General features: G+C 35.2%; 2 protein-coding genes across 2 annotated transcripts; both read left to right on the forward strand.

The window, feature by feature from the left end:
• Positions 1–5,550: 5,550 nt before the first annotated feature.
• RB195_021779 (uncharacterized protein) lies at positions 5,551–8,091 on the forward strand (the record flags this gene model as incomplete). The annotated part of the gene is made up of 7 exons (XM_013452750.2): positions 5,551–5,571; positions 5,640–5,728; positions 5,827–5,944; positions 7,494–7,568; positions 7,639–7,768; positions 7,918–7,991; positions 8,056–8,091. The coding sequence occupies 7 exons, from the start codon at positions 5,551–5,553 to the stop codon at positions 8,089–8,091; spliced, it is 543 nt and encodes a 180-aa protein (XP_013308204.2).
• A 1,194-nt stretch (positions 8,092–9,285) lies between these two features.
• Positions 9,286–16,589, forward strand: RB195_021780 (uncharacterized protein; the record flags this gene model as incomplete). The annotated part of the gene is made up of 14 exons (XM_064208674.1): positions 9,286–9,315; positions 9,587–9,659; positions 10,257–10,381; positions 10,654–10,717; positions 12,420–12,582; positions 12,683–12,755; positions 12,826–12,980; positions 13,050–13,218; positions 13,876–14,001; positions 14,067–14,132; positions 14,304–14,471; positions 14,530–14,622; positions 15,811–15,930; positions 16,479–16,589. 14 exons carry the CDS (start codon positions 9,286–9,288, stop codon positions 16,587–16,589), a joined length of 1,536 nt encoding a protein of 511 aa, XP_064064555.1.
• Between the last annotated feature and the right edge of the window lie 4,294 nt (positions 16,590–20,883).

The raw sequence follows: 20,883 nt of genomic DNA on the forward strand, positions 1-20,883 counted from the left end.
GTAAAATAAATACAAGCGAAAGTAAAGTAAATTGACAGCATTTGCGCGCAACTTCGAGCTGATTTCAGTGATGAACACTGACCGTTGATGGGAACGAGTGCATGACTAGTTCAGATTGTGATAGGTTGAAATAAACATTTATAACTTGGTACTAAAAAAATCTAAGAGGCTTACTTAGGGTGGTTTTTGTAGAGATAGGTTTGCGCTGCAAAAACATCAAACTGACATTCTTGGAGAACGTCTGTTTTTTTTTTTTTGAATGTTAGTTGGGAATTTTAACAAATTCCCCAGCTTCGTTTCATCTAAATTTTGAGAGAACGAAAAGAAACCTTAAAAAAGTAAAACTGAATACTGATAGGAAAAATCTTTCGCTACGACATATTTTGAACCGAATAAGTTTTTGTGAACAAAGACCTCAATTTCTGGAGTTTGTTTGAAGCTATACAGTTTTGACGAGCGGCTGAGTTGCGCAATTACGGTAGCGCAGTTGTAAAATTCACTCCTATATTTTAATAATGTATAAAAGAAAGCCCTTAACTGCAAAATTTTCCCCTGTACTTACCTTATTTCTTCCTCATGTTAACTGGGAAAAATTGAAAAATAGGGGCAAAAGTTTAACATTTTTCTCAACTATTTTCTAAAAAAAGTACTGGGGACTTGATCCTTAAAAAGAAGATAAATTAAATTAAACACTAAATTTTACCAAAATATAGGCAAAATCTGTGTCTACAAACCTGCAGAATTGTATTGCTTGGAATTCGCTGTGAGCATCTTGATTCACCAATTCGTGGTGCCTACTTTGTAATAATTTTATCCATAATTCCATTTCGCATATTAATAACGACGAAGTTAATTTTTTTGAGCGATAATATTTGAAAAAAGCCATCAATGTTGGGTGATAAAAATGCTTACTCGACCCTTCGATGCTCAATGTAGAAGAGCTCTCTACTGTCAGTGTCACTCTTTGAGCCTCTATCATCTTACGAGATTTTTCTATTTCTTTTCCTGTTAAGATACATAAGAAATGCTGTAGTAACGTTCATATTTCTGAATCATGTAGCTAAACTTCGCTCATCTTCGTTCCTCTAATAAAAATTAGTTTGAAGAATGCCCTTATTCCCCTTCACGTCGCCTTCTTGAAAAGAAGTGACATCGAGAAACAGAACACGCTTATAATATTTGTTATTGTCATTTATTATTATTATTAATATTATTATTATTATCATTTCATTATTATTGAAGTATTATATTATGCATATATATTTCAAATAAGGGCGGGTGTAGCGTAGCGGTTAGAGGTTTCGCTTCCTGCACGTTCGATCGGAGGTTCGAATCCACCCGAGTGCTCTCCATGTCGTTCATCCCTGCGGGGTCGATAAATAACAGACTTGTCTGGGAGAATAAAAGCACTGATTTAGATTTATATATCGGATAGCCACCGCAAGTCATTGTATAGGCCAGTTACACGTTCGTGAGCCTCAAACTATTCTGAAATGAAGTGAACGTTTGGGGCGCATCCCAAGCGGATTGATGAACGCCAGAAACTTTATCCTTTATCCTTATCGAATAAACGAATCTCACCCGTTTCTGAATCCAATCGGTACAGTCGGGGATGCATCTTCAACCGTTTTAATAAAAACAAAAGCAGCGCTGAAGCACACTACACAACTCAAAAACACTTGACCCGTTTGTCAGAAGTCTCGTCAGAGCTATCTTAATACATACGCGAATCCTTAATATGTTGAATTTACCTAACAGATGAATGCCGAAGCAATGAGAGAGCTATGAAGGAAATGAACTTCGTTTTGTACGGTCTCTTAGTACTCAATGCAAAGTCACTTCTTCTGTGATTTATTCAAATATTGCAGGATTTTATTTCAAGGATGACTATTGAATATGAACCTTTACGACCACCATCCCGCTCCCATAACCCCCCCCCCCTTGATGGTATCACCCCACGAATCTGATGTGGTACGGATTTCAGGTCGATTATTCGTATACGGCATAGTAGATTATGGAGAGGGGGTGATTCCGTCCATTTCTTCCTAATTGCCGTAAGAAACGGCACGGAAGATGCGGTGCGTGCACAAGGCTGGCGCGCTCCAATCGAACTCCTTGCAGAAAATAGCGCAGAAAATAGAAGATATCGAAACCGTATCTTCCGGGCCGTTTTTTACGTCAATTAGGAAGGAATGCACGGAATCACCCTTCTCTCCATAGTCTACTATACCGTATACGAATACTCCACCTGAAATCCGTACCACCTCAGATTTGTGAGGTGATGCCTTTAATTCTCCGCTGTCGGGGAAATACTAACGTACGCTGGACCCTGATGGAGTCATAATGATGATGACATTCGGAGCCCGACTTTTCATACATACCGCATTCAACAATAAACTAAGGTTCGCAATTTGTTCAGAGAAAAAAACAAATACACAATGGGACAGAACGTGTATATGCGTAATTTCGTATTATGAATGTTAAGTCTTGGTATGGTTATTGCGAGTCACAAACTTTTATCAAATAAGCGCACTTATCGGAAAGGATCGTAAAGTTTAAGATAAGCGCAAATGTACGCCCAAGACAGCATACCACAAGATTGACTATGTTGGGATCTCTCCAGAAAAAGATAGTGTTAATGGTGTAGATTACGGGCATAGGCGTGACTACGCTTACTTCTCTCTAACAGGCCTTGAAAATGGCTTGAGAAACTTCTTGAACGATTTTTCCTACGAGACCCGTTATAGCGCGCCGCATCTGCGACCAGGCAAACGATAATCAGCGAGGTTTTCTCAGGTTTGCCTTATTCAACTAAAACCAACGGATGGGCTGGGCATACAGAAATGGCGTTGTAAACCTCGTTAGAACGTACGGAAAGGCCGTTTATCACGCCGTTTTTAGGGACGATTAAAGGGAATTGAACATGGTCCGCTCATATTCGTAACCTACAGCATCAACACTTTAATTTCCCTGAGAGATCCCAAAGTCGTCAGTTTTGTGGTATGCCGCCTTTGAGGAAGCTCTTTGTGCAAAATACTACTTAATCCAGTAATCTCTTGAAGCGAATTACTGTTGTTGGGTCACTGAGGTTCACGGATCTTGGCGCTTTGGCAGCAGAAGAGAAGTACTGTGAAAGTCATCGAACGCTCTATAGTGATTTTCTTGAGCCAAGATTGGTATTGATCATCCTTATTAAACAACAGCTAACGTTTCGGCGTTATCGCCTTCGTCAAAACTACGTTCCAACATGCCGAGATTCAACGACAGTCGAACATGGGCAATGCTCTATAGTGAGTTTTATGCTAACAGTATATCGTTTCACCCAAACGAAAGAAGGGATTCGAAGTTCTATCTTATGTTAACGATCGGAGGCCGGAGTTTCTCCCGATTTGTCAAGTCAAGAAAATAAGGCGTGCTGGACACTGTGATGCATTCCAACGAAAATTGTTGGAAAAGGAAGGAAGATTATGCTACTGTGTGCAAGGATTGGCGCATACGAGTCTGACCGATACCTACTCGAGGTGGCCCTGCTTTTACTAAACGCAATCAGACATTTGAGGGTACGCTATGGGAACGTACGAGTTACATAGCCTGCAAAGCTATGGTCGGGTCAAAACGACATGAAGAATGGACAGCTGAGTAAGCGGCTGCGCTCGAAGCGGTGCGGTGGAGACAGCAGTTGGAATTGAGGTGGGACCATGGAACTGCAGAGATTGGTTTCGGTACATAGCTAGGATCCTCACATGTTCCCAACCGTCAGGCTTTACTGCGCCGCTTCGAGCGCAGCCGCTTACGCAACTGTTCGTGCTTCATGTCGTTTTGACCCAAGCATATATGGCAAAAAATTCCCATAAATATTGCCCAATATTGCGAGAAGGTGCTGCCGCCCAGCAAATCCACAAAGCATACAACTGAAATGTAAAGTATCTGGAGGGAGCATCATGGAATCTTCGGAAACAACTATGGCAGTAGACGCACACGCGTTTTCATCTATTTTAGTGTACATTAAAAGCATGACAATAAATAAAAGGAGAATAAAAAACCGCAGAAACATAGGCGCTTGCATTCGTCTAGAATTTGCTAAGAATATGTAAATATTTATTTGTTCATTAAAATATTCTGAAACAGAACATGAGGAGGGAAAATTTGTTCAGTGATAATAGAAAGTGGTACGACCGGTTCATGAAAATAACATATTTAGTACGATTCACAAATTACAGCCAAAGGAGGTAGTATTTACTTAGCGATAAAGCGTATCCGTCTAAGAGGTGTGCATAAAGACATAGCATGGTTAAAGGATCTATAAATTAATTTCCTGTTTAAATATAAAGGTAACCTTCATTTTAAAATTCGTGATGTGAAGAAAATAAATGGTAAAATGTTAATCAATCCGCTTAGAATGGTGGAAATCAGTCGTTTTCGTATGCGACAACGAATTGTCTGACTTTAGTTAATTTAATTTGATTTAATCTTAGTTGTTTGACTTTAACTCAGATTAATTGAAGTTTATAAGCCTATATTTGGCCTATACGTTGAAATTCCCGGACCAATCGTGGTATTACGTCAATATCCCTGTTATTCCGAAAAGATCTAGATCGATATGTTTATACAGAATTTATCGGTCTCAAACAGATAAAAAGTTTGGAGTAATCTTAGGTATCGAGCTATCCACCGTACAGATATACATACATAGTTGTGACCGCTTACCACTGAGCTACATTCATCTTCATAATTTTAATATTTATATATGTTATATTGTATGTTCCTAAATTATAATAAATAATCTTCAACATGTTCCTAAATTCTTTCATCATGTAACTTACTGTTTCGAAAAATATATCAGTGCCGATCTCTCTCATTCTTTTTTTTTTGTAGGAGAAGACTCTCCATTTTCACTAAAGTTTTTTGTTATTATGTGTGGAACTTACGTTCTTGGTTGTGTTTCCTAAGCTGAGGAAAAGAAAATTCAATAAATTCTGAGGAAGTAACAAACATTCGTTACCTTATTGTATCAAATCACAAGTTGAGAGCTTTCAAAATGTGTGAGAAAGGATGTTTCCACGTACATTTATGTTTCTAAGGGTGATTCAGATGACACTCGCTGCGACTTTTGTTATCTTAGGACTTATCAACAGTCTAAAATCTGATCAAAGATCGTACTTCGTCATCTTCAATCCATTAATTTTGAATTTTGTTTTACATTGGCCAAAATTCAAATACTCTGTGCAACCACACTAGTCCGCAGGTTTTTTCTTTACTGTAACTCTACGAGCAACTGACTAATTCTAAAATTCTAGTGTTGTTAGGATTTTGGAGCATTTGCGGGTGCATTTAAATAAATTATAATAAATCATAATAAAAACATATAAATGGTAAATGGTTCCAGCAATTTCATTTTGATTCATCCACTAAAGACTTCGACCGATGATCTATGCATAGTCTAAACGTACGAGCCGCTTGCTTATCGCATTGAGTCATCCAGGCTGGAATGGTCGTCTATTTAAAGGGTTCGCAACACTTCAGCGCTCCATTCCTATAGATCATATCACTATGCATCAAGTTCTGCATCCTGTACGTTTTTTTTTTCTTTTCTTTCCTCATTAGTCTTATCCTAATCTGGAAAAAGTTACTGTTTTAAGCCAGTCCCCAGTGCAATTCCAATTCATGAACAACTTAGAGATGGATGTAAAATTGATGTACACGGCCGAGTAGAACATGGACATCATAAGTGAGTTTCGTTTTCCTGTTCCTGTTTTTTGGGGAAGGATTTAGTATGAATGCGGATTACGGTGTAGATCCCTGTGATCATATACGCAAATATTCCAGGAATTTCGCTATTGAACTCCTATCAGGACCACATATTGTACTTCATGTGAACTTCCGTTTTCATCATGAACATGTGGTTGTGATGAACTCGTGCAGTCATGGTGCATGGGGACCGGAGGTATGAATAGGATTTGTTAGCATTTGAGACGGTATGGTGAACTAATCTGTTGACACACGCTGACGTATGAGCATCATGAATGCAACTTCTTCGAAAGAGCAACGCAAGAACGGCGACACATTTTTCGATTTGATCAAAGATTAAAATTTTTCAACCTTATAAAAACGTTTAAGGTGTAAAAACGTGAAAATGTAAATCATGTGATTTAGATGTATTTTTTGTGCACTTTTTCTCGGTGCAGGTGTCCCTTACAGTTACTTACTGTACAATGTTCACCAATGTAGCATCGCCGCATTTCTAAGAAGCTATAATGTCGCAAGCAAATTCTCAGAGATAAGAGACCATCTATCAGGTGGATGTACATTCCTAACTGTGCGAGTAAGTGGAATAGAAGCGAATCACAAAGTATGCATTTTAAAATAAAATAGAATATAATATAAGTAGAATTTACTCAGAACAAGCATATTTTCTTTAATGAGTAACGCTAACGACAACAATAAAACAATTTCATTTCTTTTTTTTTACTACTTTGAAGACCAGACATCTTCATGCACCCCAAAAACAGTAAAACACTAAGTTTTATGGAATAGAACCTCCATATTTTGGAGAAGTAACATTTAATAAACTTTATATTTTGAATTATTTTCCGACGAACGAAAGAAAGATTTTGAAGCCTTGAAGCCTTTGCCAAAAACACTTTGTTGAAAGGTCGTGGAAAAAAAACTCCTATTTGGTTTTTCATAGCTCTGTTAGCTGTATTTGTCACGTTAGGTTCTGGTAATAGTAACTTCGTGAAATGTTGCGCGAAAGAAGGGGGGGGGAGATCAAAATGTCAAATTAAATGTGACAGAATTTTTATGAAAGATTTTAATCTGTGCAGGTATCCACGTTAAATTCTTAAAATAATACACATACACGTGATGAAGAATATTAGCGATATTTCCATCTTGTAATTATAACTTATATAAAATCCATGTTAATGACTGAAAACTAATTCTTATTTGACAAGGGAGGGAGACTGTGATCTACCATGGATGAACCTATCCAAGATCCACATTAGTCAAGCAAGTGGTAAAAGAGAAAACATCTGCTGATTTACCCTTTTTTGAATCTCGATTTCTCATTTCCAATAAGATGAAGCACTTAGTTGATAGTTGGGCGGCGTCGAACTATTGACCGTTCGAACCATGCGAGAGCCTCTTACCTCTTGGTTACAACTGCCCTCAAGATGAATATGTAAATAAGTAAACGGATGAATGAATATTAGTTAGCTTAAATTCTTTCAATATTTTTGCCTTTGTAAAAATTACATTACCTTATTGATCTCAGAGGAATAATGGACTTAATCGTTGTCGAACTATTGACAATGCTTACGTAGTGGTGACCTTTTACCAATCTGTCAGTATGGTCCGTAGTTGTGCAGACTAGTTAGACACCGTTCTACCTTTCCCTTTATTTTTATTCAAAGAATATAAAGAAGAAGGAAGGATTATTCAAAACATAGTTTTCACTTCAGTAAACAAAGAAAAAAAAACAGTAGTTTTTGCAGGTACGCCACCACAATCCACTTCACCACAGCGAACACTTCCACCTCCACATTCATGTCCACCATACTCATTTTGATGTAAGGGTGAAAAATAGATCTTCTGGAATGATACAGTCCCATATCGTGGATTTATGACCAACAAATTTAGATTGATGTGAATGGCCACAAACTTGGTACTTTCCAACACCGTTTCCCGGTAGAATCAGTTCAGGCGCTAGGATTGAAGGGTGATGTTCACGTTGAGAAGATCCTCTTCTCTGGGTTCCACTTCCAGAAAAGTTCGTTTTGAGACTCTTTTAAAAGTTCTTTTCTAAAGTGTAGTGTTGGAAAATGTCTTAGCTTATTTATTAGCTTCTCCAATAGTCGGGAATTGCTCAAAAGACGAGCATCTTCCAAATTTGAAAATTTCCTCATTGTCCGATTTAAGACTGGAACGCAACCGTTGACTTTGGTCATGGCGGTTTTATTGGATACGGTACAACGTCTTATGCCCCACCTGCTGTGAGTTTTCTTTTTAATTGTTAATTATTGATGAAATAACTGTGTCTAACTTAACGAATTTCAGTTCTCTGGTGGTAATCAATACAACGCTTATCATTGAGTTATGGATAGAGAATTCAAAGGATTTTGTTATGTTGAGCCAGACGAAGTTTACTCATTGCTACCTCATGGACGTGCAAAGTTATTTTAAGACTTTTAAAACATATGATTGAATAAATTTCGTTCAAATACTGAAACAACAAAGAACACGTTGAATTTTATATCTGAATAACCGATACTTTTCATCAAGGACACAGGAACTGTTCAAAAAGTGCATTATGGATAAAGTTGCCAGTGTTATTGATAGCAAACAATTGTCGTGTAAACTCATGACGTATTTTATAATTATATTGTTTTTTAATTTCGATACAACGTGCAAACATTTTTCTTAGTGAATGTTCCGTCTTTTTTCCTTTGAATTTATCATACACGTGAGTTTTTACGGGGAAGAGTTCCACATCTTGTAGCTGAGCGCTTAATGTGCAGACATGGATCATAGGAATGAATTGAATTTCTTCAAACAATTTTTTTCCCACATGCTTCTGTCTCGAAGCTTGTTGGAAACGAACAGACCAGAATCCATGTTACAGTAAAAGCTAAAAGCTAAAAATTCAAGATTCAAAAAAAATCTCTGGTCTATTGGAGAAATGCACACCTATGACTTGAAAAATAAAATTTCCAGAAAAGTCAGAAATCTAACTAGCTTTCCGATCAATACTTTAACAGATCCCATTGCGAGCAAATTTCACGCACAGATTCTTGAAATAAGTGAACTGAGGCTGGTTAGATTTCTTCTTCGAATTCCGTTACGGACATTTATGGTCAGGATTCTGCGCTTCAAAGCGTGATTCTCAACAGTAAAATCTTATTGGTTGAAAATTTCAATGAAATACGTCTAAATAAAAATTCATTGCATTAATCCACTAATTTTTTAAGATGTGTTGGAGGTGTTGGCTATGAGCAAATACACGAAAACCCTGTTCATTGAGTCTTTCCAACGAACTATAGCAATTTTTGATGGAAATATCACAAGAATTTATGCCTGTTTAGAAATTTACTCAAGTAATAGCACATAAAATTATTATTGAAAAATTGTGAAAATTTTCAAAATTTACATTTTATTCCGCTATGTAGGCAACGTCATTTGTTACGCTGATCAGTGCAGCCGGCTGCTCTCTCACTCTCTCTGTGAGTGTAATGTCCTCCCGGCCTCAATCTGCTTACATTCTTCGCGCCTTAGTATTTCGTTTCTGGAATGAAGAATCGTCAGAGAAATCTTGATGTGGTAGGTTAATTATATTTAATTGAATATTGATATTTTGACTATTGACTTTTTAAAATGTTCGCCTTCCAGAATTTCTACAACCAATATGCTAAAGGGCTGAACGCATTAGCATGAAAATCAATAAAATTTTAAAAAAATCAGAATATATCACGCTGTGAAGAAAAAATTCTTTTTCAAGGCCTTAACATTTAGACAATTCTTTTTATACGTGTATGTTCTGTTTATACTCTGTTGCTGTAACTGTTTTTACTTTGTAGAATACAATATTTAGGTACATCATGGGCTTGTATTAATCAGTGATGGTAAAGGACGAGGAAGACCATCCAGACTTCTATTATCCAGAGGTTTCTGTTTTCATATGAGTAATGGTTCGACACTCGTTTTTCATAACTGATTCCCGACGTTCTCGTGGAATACGTGTACAATATAGTGAAAAATTCAAAATTAATCAATTTCCGATTGTCCACCTTGTCAATTTTCAAATGTTTTAATGTGGAGTGATTGCTTTATTTACATTTAAACCTATTCTAAATTTTTCCGTTTTTATTATTCTTTGTTTTTATTATTATTTTTTTTTCTTTTCTTTTCTTTTTCTTAATTTCCACCTATACTTTAATTTACAATGCCTTCGGGTGAAGATTTTCTCTCACGTGATGACAAAGACATTGAACACCAGAATCATCTTGTACATACAACCAACCTTAAATAAAAAAAAACTAAGTAACGCTAAAATGTTTTAAATAAGTTTTTTTCCTTAATATGATTTTGCTGTGCATAACTGGTATTCGTAACAGCTTGTACATAGATAATATTGCTATTCATTTCTGTTTAAACGTACTATTGTTGTTATTACTATTATTGTTGCAGGAAGGAAATCGCTATTTGTAATAAAAAGTATCAATCGATAAATATTCATGTGTATATGAATATGTGATATTTAGATCAATTGTCGATAGAGATACCTAGCGACGGTACTACAAATGAGGTCGATACAGAAGCACCTGATGATCAAACTCGAACAATTGTGATTAAACGAAAAGGAGGTGGGCTCGGATTGTCAATAAAGGTGAGAGCATTTGTGGATTTTATTGAATCTTCCATTGAATAATTTATTTACTGTAGCATGTGTTCCCTATGTTGGAATAGACTATGGATAAATTCCAAACAAACATTTATTGTTAGCTCAGTTGTGTACATTAGAATTAGTGAAGAACTACAGTTGTACTTTATTGATTAGTAAAAATTTTCCATGCACAGTAATCCACAAATTCCTGAAATGAGTCCTTAAATATTCTTCATTAAACGAGGACACCAATAAACGACAATTTTTTGTTATAGGGTGGAACCGAAAATGCTCAAAATCTGCCTATTGTTATATCGAAAATTTTTCCTGGGATGCCAGGTTCGTTTGTTGTTTGTGAAAATATGAATTGCAGAATTTATTTCAATGTACCCTTATCTTTGAGAATTGACTAATTTTAAAGATTTTGTTCAACTTCCTAAATCATGCAGAGTACTCAGCGTTTTTTTTTTCGAAGGAAATTCAAAAAATTTATTTAAATGCGCCTTTTGACCGTAAATGATTACTTTTTCGGATCTCATATTAATGTTGTTAACAAAGAATGACTAATATACTAATAAAAAATGGTTCATGAGCTCATGAAGAGAGTTCTTAGAAGTGCAACTTTAAAACTGAGAGATTTCTCAAGAGAAAACCTTGCTTGCTCTTTCTCTTTGCTTTTTTTTTCGCCGCATTCCACACGAAGTCAACATTGTTTACCGTAACGTTCCAGAAAGAATTATAAGCCTGTAACGAGAAATCCTAGTTTTCTTGAAAAAAGTTCTAAATATGAAGATTCGTGCAATTATTCGTATATTTGTTTCCAAAACGGTTCGTAAAAAGAGTAGAATCCACACAGTGAGTTCCGTGCAAAATCTCTCGATGTCCCTCGGCAGATCTCGATCGGTGTTCCTTCTGTGTGATCTTTGTTAGATTCACCGTCAGCGCTGCCATGGTTTAGTGGAAAATTCGGCAAGTTTACGCGAAAATCACTTTAAGAAAAGCACCGGGAGCTTATTGCAAATTTTTCGCATTTTCGTAGCGAACATTAACAAAAAACCTCTTTTTGCCGCAAAATTCTCTTACACCAAAATTTCATAGATTCATTAATTACCCGATGAGATTTTTATGGCTCGGAGATCATTTTGCAGTTTCAAAAATGTGTTTAAAATAAATCTTCAGTATGCTTTAGGCTACTCATCCTATTCTAACTTATCAAGGAAGTAGTGAATTTTAAAGGAGAAAAATACTGTCAAAGTTTTGTATCCTTAAATTCTCACAATAATACTGTTTTGGAGAATAATTCTACATTCTGTAATCTATGAATTTCTAGAAATAGTGAAATAAATTGAGAACTTCACCGTAATTCTGTGAATTGTCATCTTCCTTTTTTTGTTGAAGGATTTCCAAACTTGTTGTTTTTGAAGTGTTACAATCGCATTCTCAATGATTATCCGAAGAATCGATAAACTCCGTTGATGATCCAAAGCAAACTGACTTCATTGATTGATTGATGCTCAGTAAAAGCGCTAACAAAAGATAAACTTTGCTGAGAAGCAGCAGATAAGCTGATAGTCCGACAATTTCTCGGATTTTTCCTTCTGTACGGAAACCTACATATTTACGAAACGTCAAATACTAAACGGTGTCTTCTCTCAATAAGCAGTATTTTCCCCTGTCGGTTAGTCATTTTTTATCTAATATCACTGTGCACGGATGCATTTCAAACATTCACAATATAAAAAATAAAACAAAATGTTAATGCTATAAAACAAAACAAAAAACAAGAAAATTGTCGTAATAATTTCTTAAAATCAATGTTCTTATATTCATTATCATTTAATTCTTACAATAAGATTGTTCAAGAGAATACTTCCGCACTTCGTAAATCTATAAATTCCTGGAAATAGTTTTTAAATTTGGTACATAAACCTTCCATCCATGTTGCAGTACATAGCACATTCAACACACTCCTCCCTAACTCGTTTTGGTGCTCTCACATCTAAAATCTTTCTTCCTTTATAGTCTGAAATATTGATTTTAGCAGATCAAACGGGTCAGTTGTATGTGGGCGATGCGATTGTAGAAGTTAATGGTGAACCGGTGGAAGGTCGATCACATGATGAAGTAGTGGAAATGTTGAAAGCTGAAGGAGATGAACTTCGACTTGGAGTACGACATTATTCGAACATAGCCTCTTACCTGAAGTAGGAATACTATCATTATTATCAATCCACTATTACCGTACCAATATTACTTCAACTTTTTTCCTCTCAAAAATCTTAACAAATTGTATTTTCTACGTAGACCAGCACAATCATTGCAACCAGGAAGATCTGGAGGTGCTCTGGATAAAATCTATGAACCAAATACATGGAAGGTTAGGAGATACTACTTTCTCTAACCATTTTTTCATTATTCCTCTCTTTTTTGAAAGTTAAACTTTTCAGTCTGCTATGAAAGCTCAATCCGACTTAGGTTTATACGATGGAAAAGAAAAATCAACAGGTGGTGAAGGAAAAGATGAGAAATGGAAAACAATTACAGTTATACCATTACCGATGGCATATCTTACACGATATCTTTGGGGGACCGACAATCTCAGGTGTGTGTGAATCTACGAAGACTACGAAGATCACATCGTTCCACATAACCCTATAAAAGATAGTTTTAGAACAAATTCTTTTGAAGTACGAGCGGTGGACGGTTCGTCAACCGGTATTATTCACTGTGAAGACGCTCGTGCACTTGAACAATGGATTGGACATATCAATAATCATATACAATCACTTAATCATAAAAGTATTAAGATGAGCAACAAATATCTTCATCAGAGTGAACAGGTATAAATTAATATAATAAATTTTTAAATTCTCCGACGTGTCCGACTTCCAATGAATCTCGGCATGTTGATGTTTCAATAATTAATTTCTTTAATTGAGCAAGACACAAGGTCGTTACAATCTTTTTACAAATTTTTAAATTCTTTTTTTTTCTAGCTATTACTGTCACAGTTCACATCGAATGCGTTCAACCGTGTGACAGCAATGCAATATTGATTAGGCCATAGCGCAGAGAAAAGAGAGCGCACGCTTCAAGAGGAGACGTAGCTTGCGTTCTGGCAGACGCATCGCGGTAACCCGGATGAATACATTCGATGCCGACCACATCTTTCATATGCTGTAGTGTCCATGACATCAATGCATCTCTTCCTACCCATTTTTCTAAATTTTTTTCACACTCAACTTCTTTTTTAGGATTTATATTTATTTGTATTGCTTTCTAGAAGTGAAAATCTGACTTCTATTACTAGTCACCGACTTGTCCATTTTCACACAATTCAGACAGTTCATGAAGTTCCTTTAAATTTACGCCAAACCTATAAAGGACCGTTTCAGTCTATAAGTTGCTTGTTTCCTTCAGGACTGATTTATTTTATGACTTTATTTCTAAAGAAATAATGTAAACTAAATTTTTCAGAATAAGATAACAAATTTCAGATATCCTACATTGGATGGGTGAATGAATATATGAGTGAAGGATTATCTGAAGATCCAAAACAAAAATGGGAGCCTCGATTTTTAATTCTGAAAGGAGGCGATGTGTGCTTATTCGAAAGTCCACCGGTACGTGATGGGACCTTTGGGAAGTTAATCATACACGTGCTTCAAATTGTTTCTACTGTTTTTAGCTCAGCTCTGAAGATTTGAATAAATGCCTCTATCTTTACAAAAGTTACGATATCGCCATTAAACAGGTATTTGGTTTACTTTAGGTAAATATAGTCAAATAAGTACATACTCAAATATAATATTCAATAAATATATGGTAAAATAACATAGTATTATAAATAATAATAAAATACGAGCTAATATGGATGAACGTTTATGATTCGAGAAAGAATAAAAATAAAAACAGTTGTTTTAAGGTTCCAAACGATTCTCGTCGTCTTGATAAACGAGAAAATTGTTTCTACCTGGAAACATGTATGGCGGACGGGACAAGACACTATCTTTCGTTCGAAACACCTCAAATGCTGGAAATTTTCGAAGCTGCGTATCACAAAAGTGTTTATGCAACCGTGATTGCGATGCAGGTGAATAAAGATAGAAAAAAAAAGAATATTGTTGAATTTGCAGAGATTTTTTTTGTAGACTCGTACATTCGCGTGCAGTTATGAAGGTAGACCGAGCGGTTTAGTGTTGGATATTAAACAAGGGATAAGTCTATACGATATTCCTACGAAGGTATGTTAAAATATTGCAAATTAAATATTTAAAACATTAACGAAACTTTTAAAAACTTTTTGTCTCAAATATTTAGTAAAAATTAGATATTTAAAATAACAAATATTTAAAATATTGGATATAAATACTGTCATAGGGGGTGTGTAGCTCAGTCGGTAGGAGGCTTCTGCTCTAACAGCATGATCGATCGATGGTTTGCAACCGCCCTAGATCGATAAATTGGTATCAGGTTTGCCTGGAAGGATAAAAACATTGACTTGATACATCGGCTATCTCCTGTAAGTCGTCGCATAGGAGTTTTCCAAAAAAAAACCTTCAACGATTACGAATTCCAGTAAAACGTGTTGGCGACTAAATTCTAAACGTGTATCTAAATAAATGTGGTGTAATTTTAAGACGAGGAGGATTAAGAGGATTCTATCCTATTCTTTTGCAAAATTTTTATCTATTATTTTATTTCCTATCCTCTTCGTTCAGCAGAATTATAATCCAACACTTTTTGAGACCTTATTTTGTCACTTGTTTTATTTGAAGTTTTCGAGGGCCGGCGTAGCGCAGTCGGCAAAACGTTCCGCTGTCTGCGCGAAGTTTCGAGTCCGCCCTAGTGCTCACCAAGCTTTTCATCCCTCCGCAATCGGTAAATTGGTACCAGACTTGTCTGGGAGAATAAAAACACTGATTTGATGTATAGACTAGCCGCCGTAAGTCATTGTGTAGGCCAGTTACACGTTCGTAAACCTCAAACGTTTCTGGAATGAAGTGAATTGATTAACGTCAGACACTTTATCCACTTCTCACTTTATTCACTTCTTATAATATTACATTAATATCTAAGAAGTATTTTTGCAAAAATATAATTTGCATCCTTCCATCTCGTTGCGTAAATGCTGTTAACACGTATACAGGGAACAGTTATGTGGAATCGCCCTATACCGTACCATGAGCGACCCAATTTTTGGTGCAGTACTGTAAAGGGCATTGACTCACTGTATGATCGCGTTTATCAAGCTATTCAGTACGAAAATTTCACATTCATGACAAAAAACCTCATTCAGACTACATCGTTCGTGTATTGTTACAAAATAATAGTGGTGTTATAAAATTAGGAGCAATCATAATTCATATCTCAGGATAGACTTTAAATCTCAAAGGATTAGACATAGGAAAATCTACAAGTTTTTCTTCTAGAGCTATATATGGCAATATCGATTTCGAGATCTACATTCATCGTCGGATGATGGAAAAGTTCACGTACAACTCGTGTTTCGTGACGATAGATCACTGGATCCTGCAAAACTTGAAACAAAGGTAGAAATCAATTTTTTTTTGATGTCTTCAAAAGAACAGTAAACTGATCCACAAAATAGTTCATTAAAGAATATGCTCTCGAATAGCATTAACTTCATTTTTTTTTGTGGATCGTTTCGGATCTACATACAGAATTCGTCACGTTACTGGGGTTCTTTGTTTTTCATACATTTTCTAAAAAAATTACTCTAGATAACTTTGATTATAAAAATTTTGAGATATTTTTTTTAGAGATTATGATAAGGTACGTAGAGATATTGTGTGGTAACATGAAGAAGAACTCTCTTCAATAGTTGTACAATTATGTAGTTTGGTAAAACTGCATAGTAACTACCAAATTAACCGCAAAATGTAAATTTTTTTCTAGACTATGTTATGTTTGAACTTTGAAAAGAAATATACTTTTTTGGTAAAGCTAAGCGACTTTTTTTCAAGTTTAATAAAGTGATGTTTACAAAGAAGTACGATGTCATAAATTAGGAAATAATGTCATTGGTATCAGTTTCCACATTTCAAAATTATTCCAGACTTTATAAGACACATTTTAGGATATTGAATGTGATGAAGTGTTGGCGGTAACGTACAATTTGCACTCATTCCTCGTTACGAAAATTGTCGCCGCTGATCCGGACTTCTTGAAGATGAATCCACTCTTATAAATGACTTAGATGTGGTTTTATCGTCTTGTACATACATATTCAATTAAGACAATAAAGCTATTTTTACACCTAGAAATCCACACTATTTTGGTGGTATAGGCATCTGTGGTTTAGGTGCATGAAAGAACGATAATTAAGGGTAAATCAACAGATATTGTTTGCATAATTCATTACGGAAAATAGGCTAATCCTAGCACTGGCATAATCGCTACACGATAACTGTAACGGAGAAGTCATATTAAAATATAATAGTTTTCTAGAATATTTTTATCCGAGTAATTTGATGGATTTGATGTTTTTGTATGGATATTTCTGAAGGTAAAAAACATTAAAAAAAACAAAAAACGTCAACTTTCAATACCACGTCTATCTTTTTTTTATTAGTCTTCCACACTTTTAAAGACGCGAATTAACATTTGCTATCTCTTTTATTTACAATTTTATTTTAAAAAAGTTTTCCGCATAGTTCTCAGCTCTTGAAAGATTATTACCAAGGTCTTAAAACATGGGTTCAAATGAATGTGTTCCATTGCATTTACTGTAATAATTAAAGTACTCAAAATGCTCAAAAATAATTACTGAATAAATAAATAATAAATAAATAATAATGCAAAAAGAATTACTCAATGAAATTAACTAGAATATCAAATATGTAATTCGTTACTTTGTTTTATTGTTTACTACTCATTGTTTGACTTCCCTAATTATAAACATTTTCGTGGATCAGATCGGAATGAGTGTAAACGTCGTCTGTAAATCCACATGGGCTCTCGTAAAACAAAATGCGGATGGCTTTATCAATATGGAAGTCGGCATGTTTCTGGAAATGTGTAGATTCTTCAACTAGCATGTTTTTCGAGTACTGTAACTGGACCAAATTGAACTATTTGCTCCTTTTTGAATGTGTATACATTCAAATTATCGATGGTTTCTTTTAAAAAAACACTGAAAAATGTACTCATTAGAATACTGTGCGTTTTTAGAAATTGTAATGAGAAATGAGAAGTGCCGTGATATTATTGATTTTAATAGAAATTCAAAATTAACAACTCCTCGACAAATCCGCGTATGTAGCTGATAGGTTTGCTGTTGTTCACCAAGGAGGGAAAATCAGAACAAGCTTCCTGCGATTTAAGTGCTACTGCCGTTACGTCCCTTATTAAAAACTTTACTTTCCTCATAGTATTAATTTTAAAAAAACCTTCCAAGGTGTCTTTAAAAAGAAGTAATTTGTAATAATTATTGTATAGACTATATCCACACAATAATCACATAAATAATGTACGGATATAGTTCATGTAAAATTTTGCAAAAAAGCGAACATTCCTGAAATTCTGAATGGAGCACATTTTTGGATGAGTCACATTTATCGGAGATATGAATCATATTAGATATTTTCCAAAGATTTGAACTGACTGCATCGTTTTTTTAACCTCGGACAAGTGATGTGAAATGCAACACAATGTGTGTGCGTGTGATGTTTCCCAAACCTAAACGATTGTCGCTCACTTGATTGCGTCAGAATTTCGTAAAGGTGCCGCAACTTGCGTTACGCTCATTAACCATTCAATCGGAATTGTTGCGTTCCACACAAACGTGCAATGAAAACAATACGTGGTGAGATAAATCTTCTCACATCACTTCTTATTTTCAAAGAGTTTGATGAAGGAAATATTTAAGTTGTGTTAGAGTTGATTCCCATAATCGCTAAAAAAAAAAATCAAATTCGGTTTATTTCCAACTACCTAACTAACAAAAAGGCTATAAAAATCCAACGACCAAGACGTATTCAATAACTAAAAACACCTGAGTATATACGGGATAAAGCTTTTTCCATAAACCACAATTTTTTTTAAACTATACTGAACTATATGGAGCATGAAAAATAAAAAATAAAAAGTTCAAAAATTAAATTATTTAATTAATTTTTTTATTTTAAATTTTAAATTCTAAAAATAAAAAAGGTGCTTGTTCAGGTTACACTACAATAAACACAAACCAAAGAACCAAAAAAAAACGAAAAATAAACATAAATGAATAATGCGGGTAGGAAAAAAAGCTAGAATATCGTATGACTCGAAAATTACTCGAAATACACACAACGCACAGTTACTCGTTAATTTCTCTTAATCAACGATGTATTTTAGGTTCATAAACAAATAGCAGGAATCGAAAATTTTGATATAACCTATGGATTGATGAGGAATGAGGATGAGGACGTGGTATTCCACATTTGTAAACCAGTACAAGTAAAAGCAACCAATTAATGAATTCATCGCGATTTTTGCGATCTCTATGCTGAACTATGTACATAGGTAGGAGAGTTTTTTTCAGATTTGAGAAGATTTTCCTTGAAAGTTATTTTTGGTAACTGTGATTACCTAACTACTTACTTACCTTACAGAATTTTTGTTCAGTCAATAGGAGGGGTGCTTATACTCAGAAAATTCACGGACATCCGTGAACTTCACACTTAAGCCTATCTTGTTGGAACAGAGAAAATACGGTATTACTCGAAATTCAAACACCGTACAAGAGCACTTCAAGCAGCCATAAAATGCAATACATTATACAGTTGTGCAGTAATTTGCAAGAAACATTAAAATATGCAAAATGGACGAATTTAGAAATAATCCAGAGTAAATGCAACGTAAGAAAAAAAAAGAAGAAAGAAAAAGAAAAACGTAAGAAGAAACGTTGAAACCGACACTAGTTTTTCTCAATAATATAAATTATTTTTGATTTTAACTTACAAAAATTAACTACTCCATCAACTCGGCTCTAGCGAGGTCCCTCATACACTTCATCCTGAAAAAAACATTGAGCGAATCCTTGACAAATCTTCTGTGTTAGAGCATAATGATAACATATTACCTCGGCGCTCACTTGCAATATGTTGCACATTATTCTCCGGTGGACATTTGTAACATAGAATCGGGATAATTAAGGAAACATATGGGAATTCCTGAGGCATTGTACAGTTATCCAAGTTCACATCATAATCTTCTAACAAGAGGAAATCTATTTCTTTGAATAGGCGGTATTGTATAGGGAACGTAGTAAGTCAATCTTTAATCGTTGCCGGAAGCAGAAATCCTCAAAGGTGATCCAGAGAAGCCGATCGTTACTACCGGCAATGCGCATCATCTTTTAGATAATTGTTTTATTCTAATCTGATCAAATCTGTCGCCTGGATTAAGTGAGGGATTATCGTCGTACTCAAACTCGTTGTATTACTGTATTGTCCACAACATTTTGGTACTAAGACATGATTGATTGGGTTAAAATGACTTCTGGAAAGGAGGATGGGCCAAAAGATCTCATTATGAACTTTTCAATTTTTTCAGATGTTCCTAGATATTGCCGTTGGTGATAAACGGCCTCAGAGTTGGCTGATTACGAATGGATCGCTAGAAGAGGAATTTAAATGGTCTGTGGTTTTAATTAGTTCTCTTTCGTTCCTGGATGTAATATTTGTTTAATACTAGCCGCACTTCCATTCTAAGTTTAAAATTTATATGATATTTTTCAGTATTGTTAGACTTTTCTAATCCGAAAAGAAAATCACCTACATATTTTCACCGATAAGCATTTATACTTTTTTCTTCAGCAATAGTGTATGGAGTTAAAAGAGAATACCGCAATTTTTATTCTTCAAATTTGAAAAAAAACAGATGTGTTCCGTCTTTATGTCGAACTAACACGCCTAAACCAACTATGTTCGTTTTAATAGGCTTAGCAGTAGTAGAGATGGATGAGTTATGAAAACAAAATCCACAAATAATCGTAGGAATTTCATTTAAAGGCATCACCCCACGAATCTGAGGTGGTACGGATTTCAGGTGGAGTATTCGTATATGGGATCGTAGATTATTGGGAGAAAAGTGATTCCGTTCATTTCTTCCTGATTGCCGTAGAAAACGGCCCAGAAGATTCGGCGCCGCACAGGGCTGGCGCGCTCCAGTCGAACTCCTTGTAGAAAATAGTGCGCCAAAACGCCCAAAGTCGTATCTTCCATTTTTTACGGCAATTAGGAAGAAATGGACGGGTTCACCCTCCTCACCATGATCTACTATCCCGTATACGAATACTCCACCTAAAGTCCGTACCACTTCAGATTCGTGGAGTGATGTCTTTAACTACTCTGCCGTGTTCACTCAATCAGTATTTCTTTTGATTATGGAACTGACCTAACTTCAAAACTTTCTCGGCTTTTCTGAGATACTATTCGTTTGTAAAGAAAATAATAGAAATAATAGAGCTTAGAAATATTTTTTCATAGAATTATCACAAG

Source organism: Necator americanus, chromosome X (assembly GCF_031761385.1).
Source record: "Necator americanus strain Aroian chromosome X, whole genome shotgun sequence".
Taxonomy (NCBI): domain Eukaryota; kingdom Metazoa; phylum Nematoda; class Chromadorea; order Rhabditida; family Ancylostomatidae; genus Necator; species Necator americanus.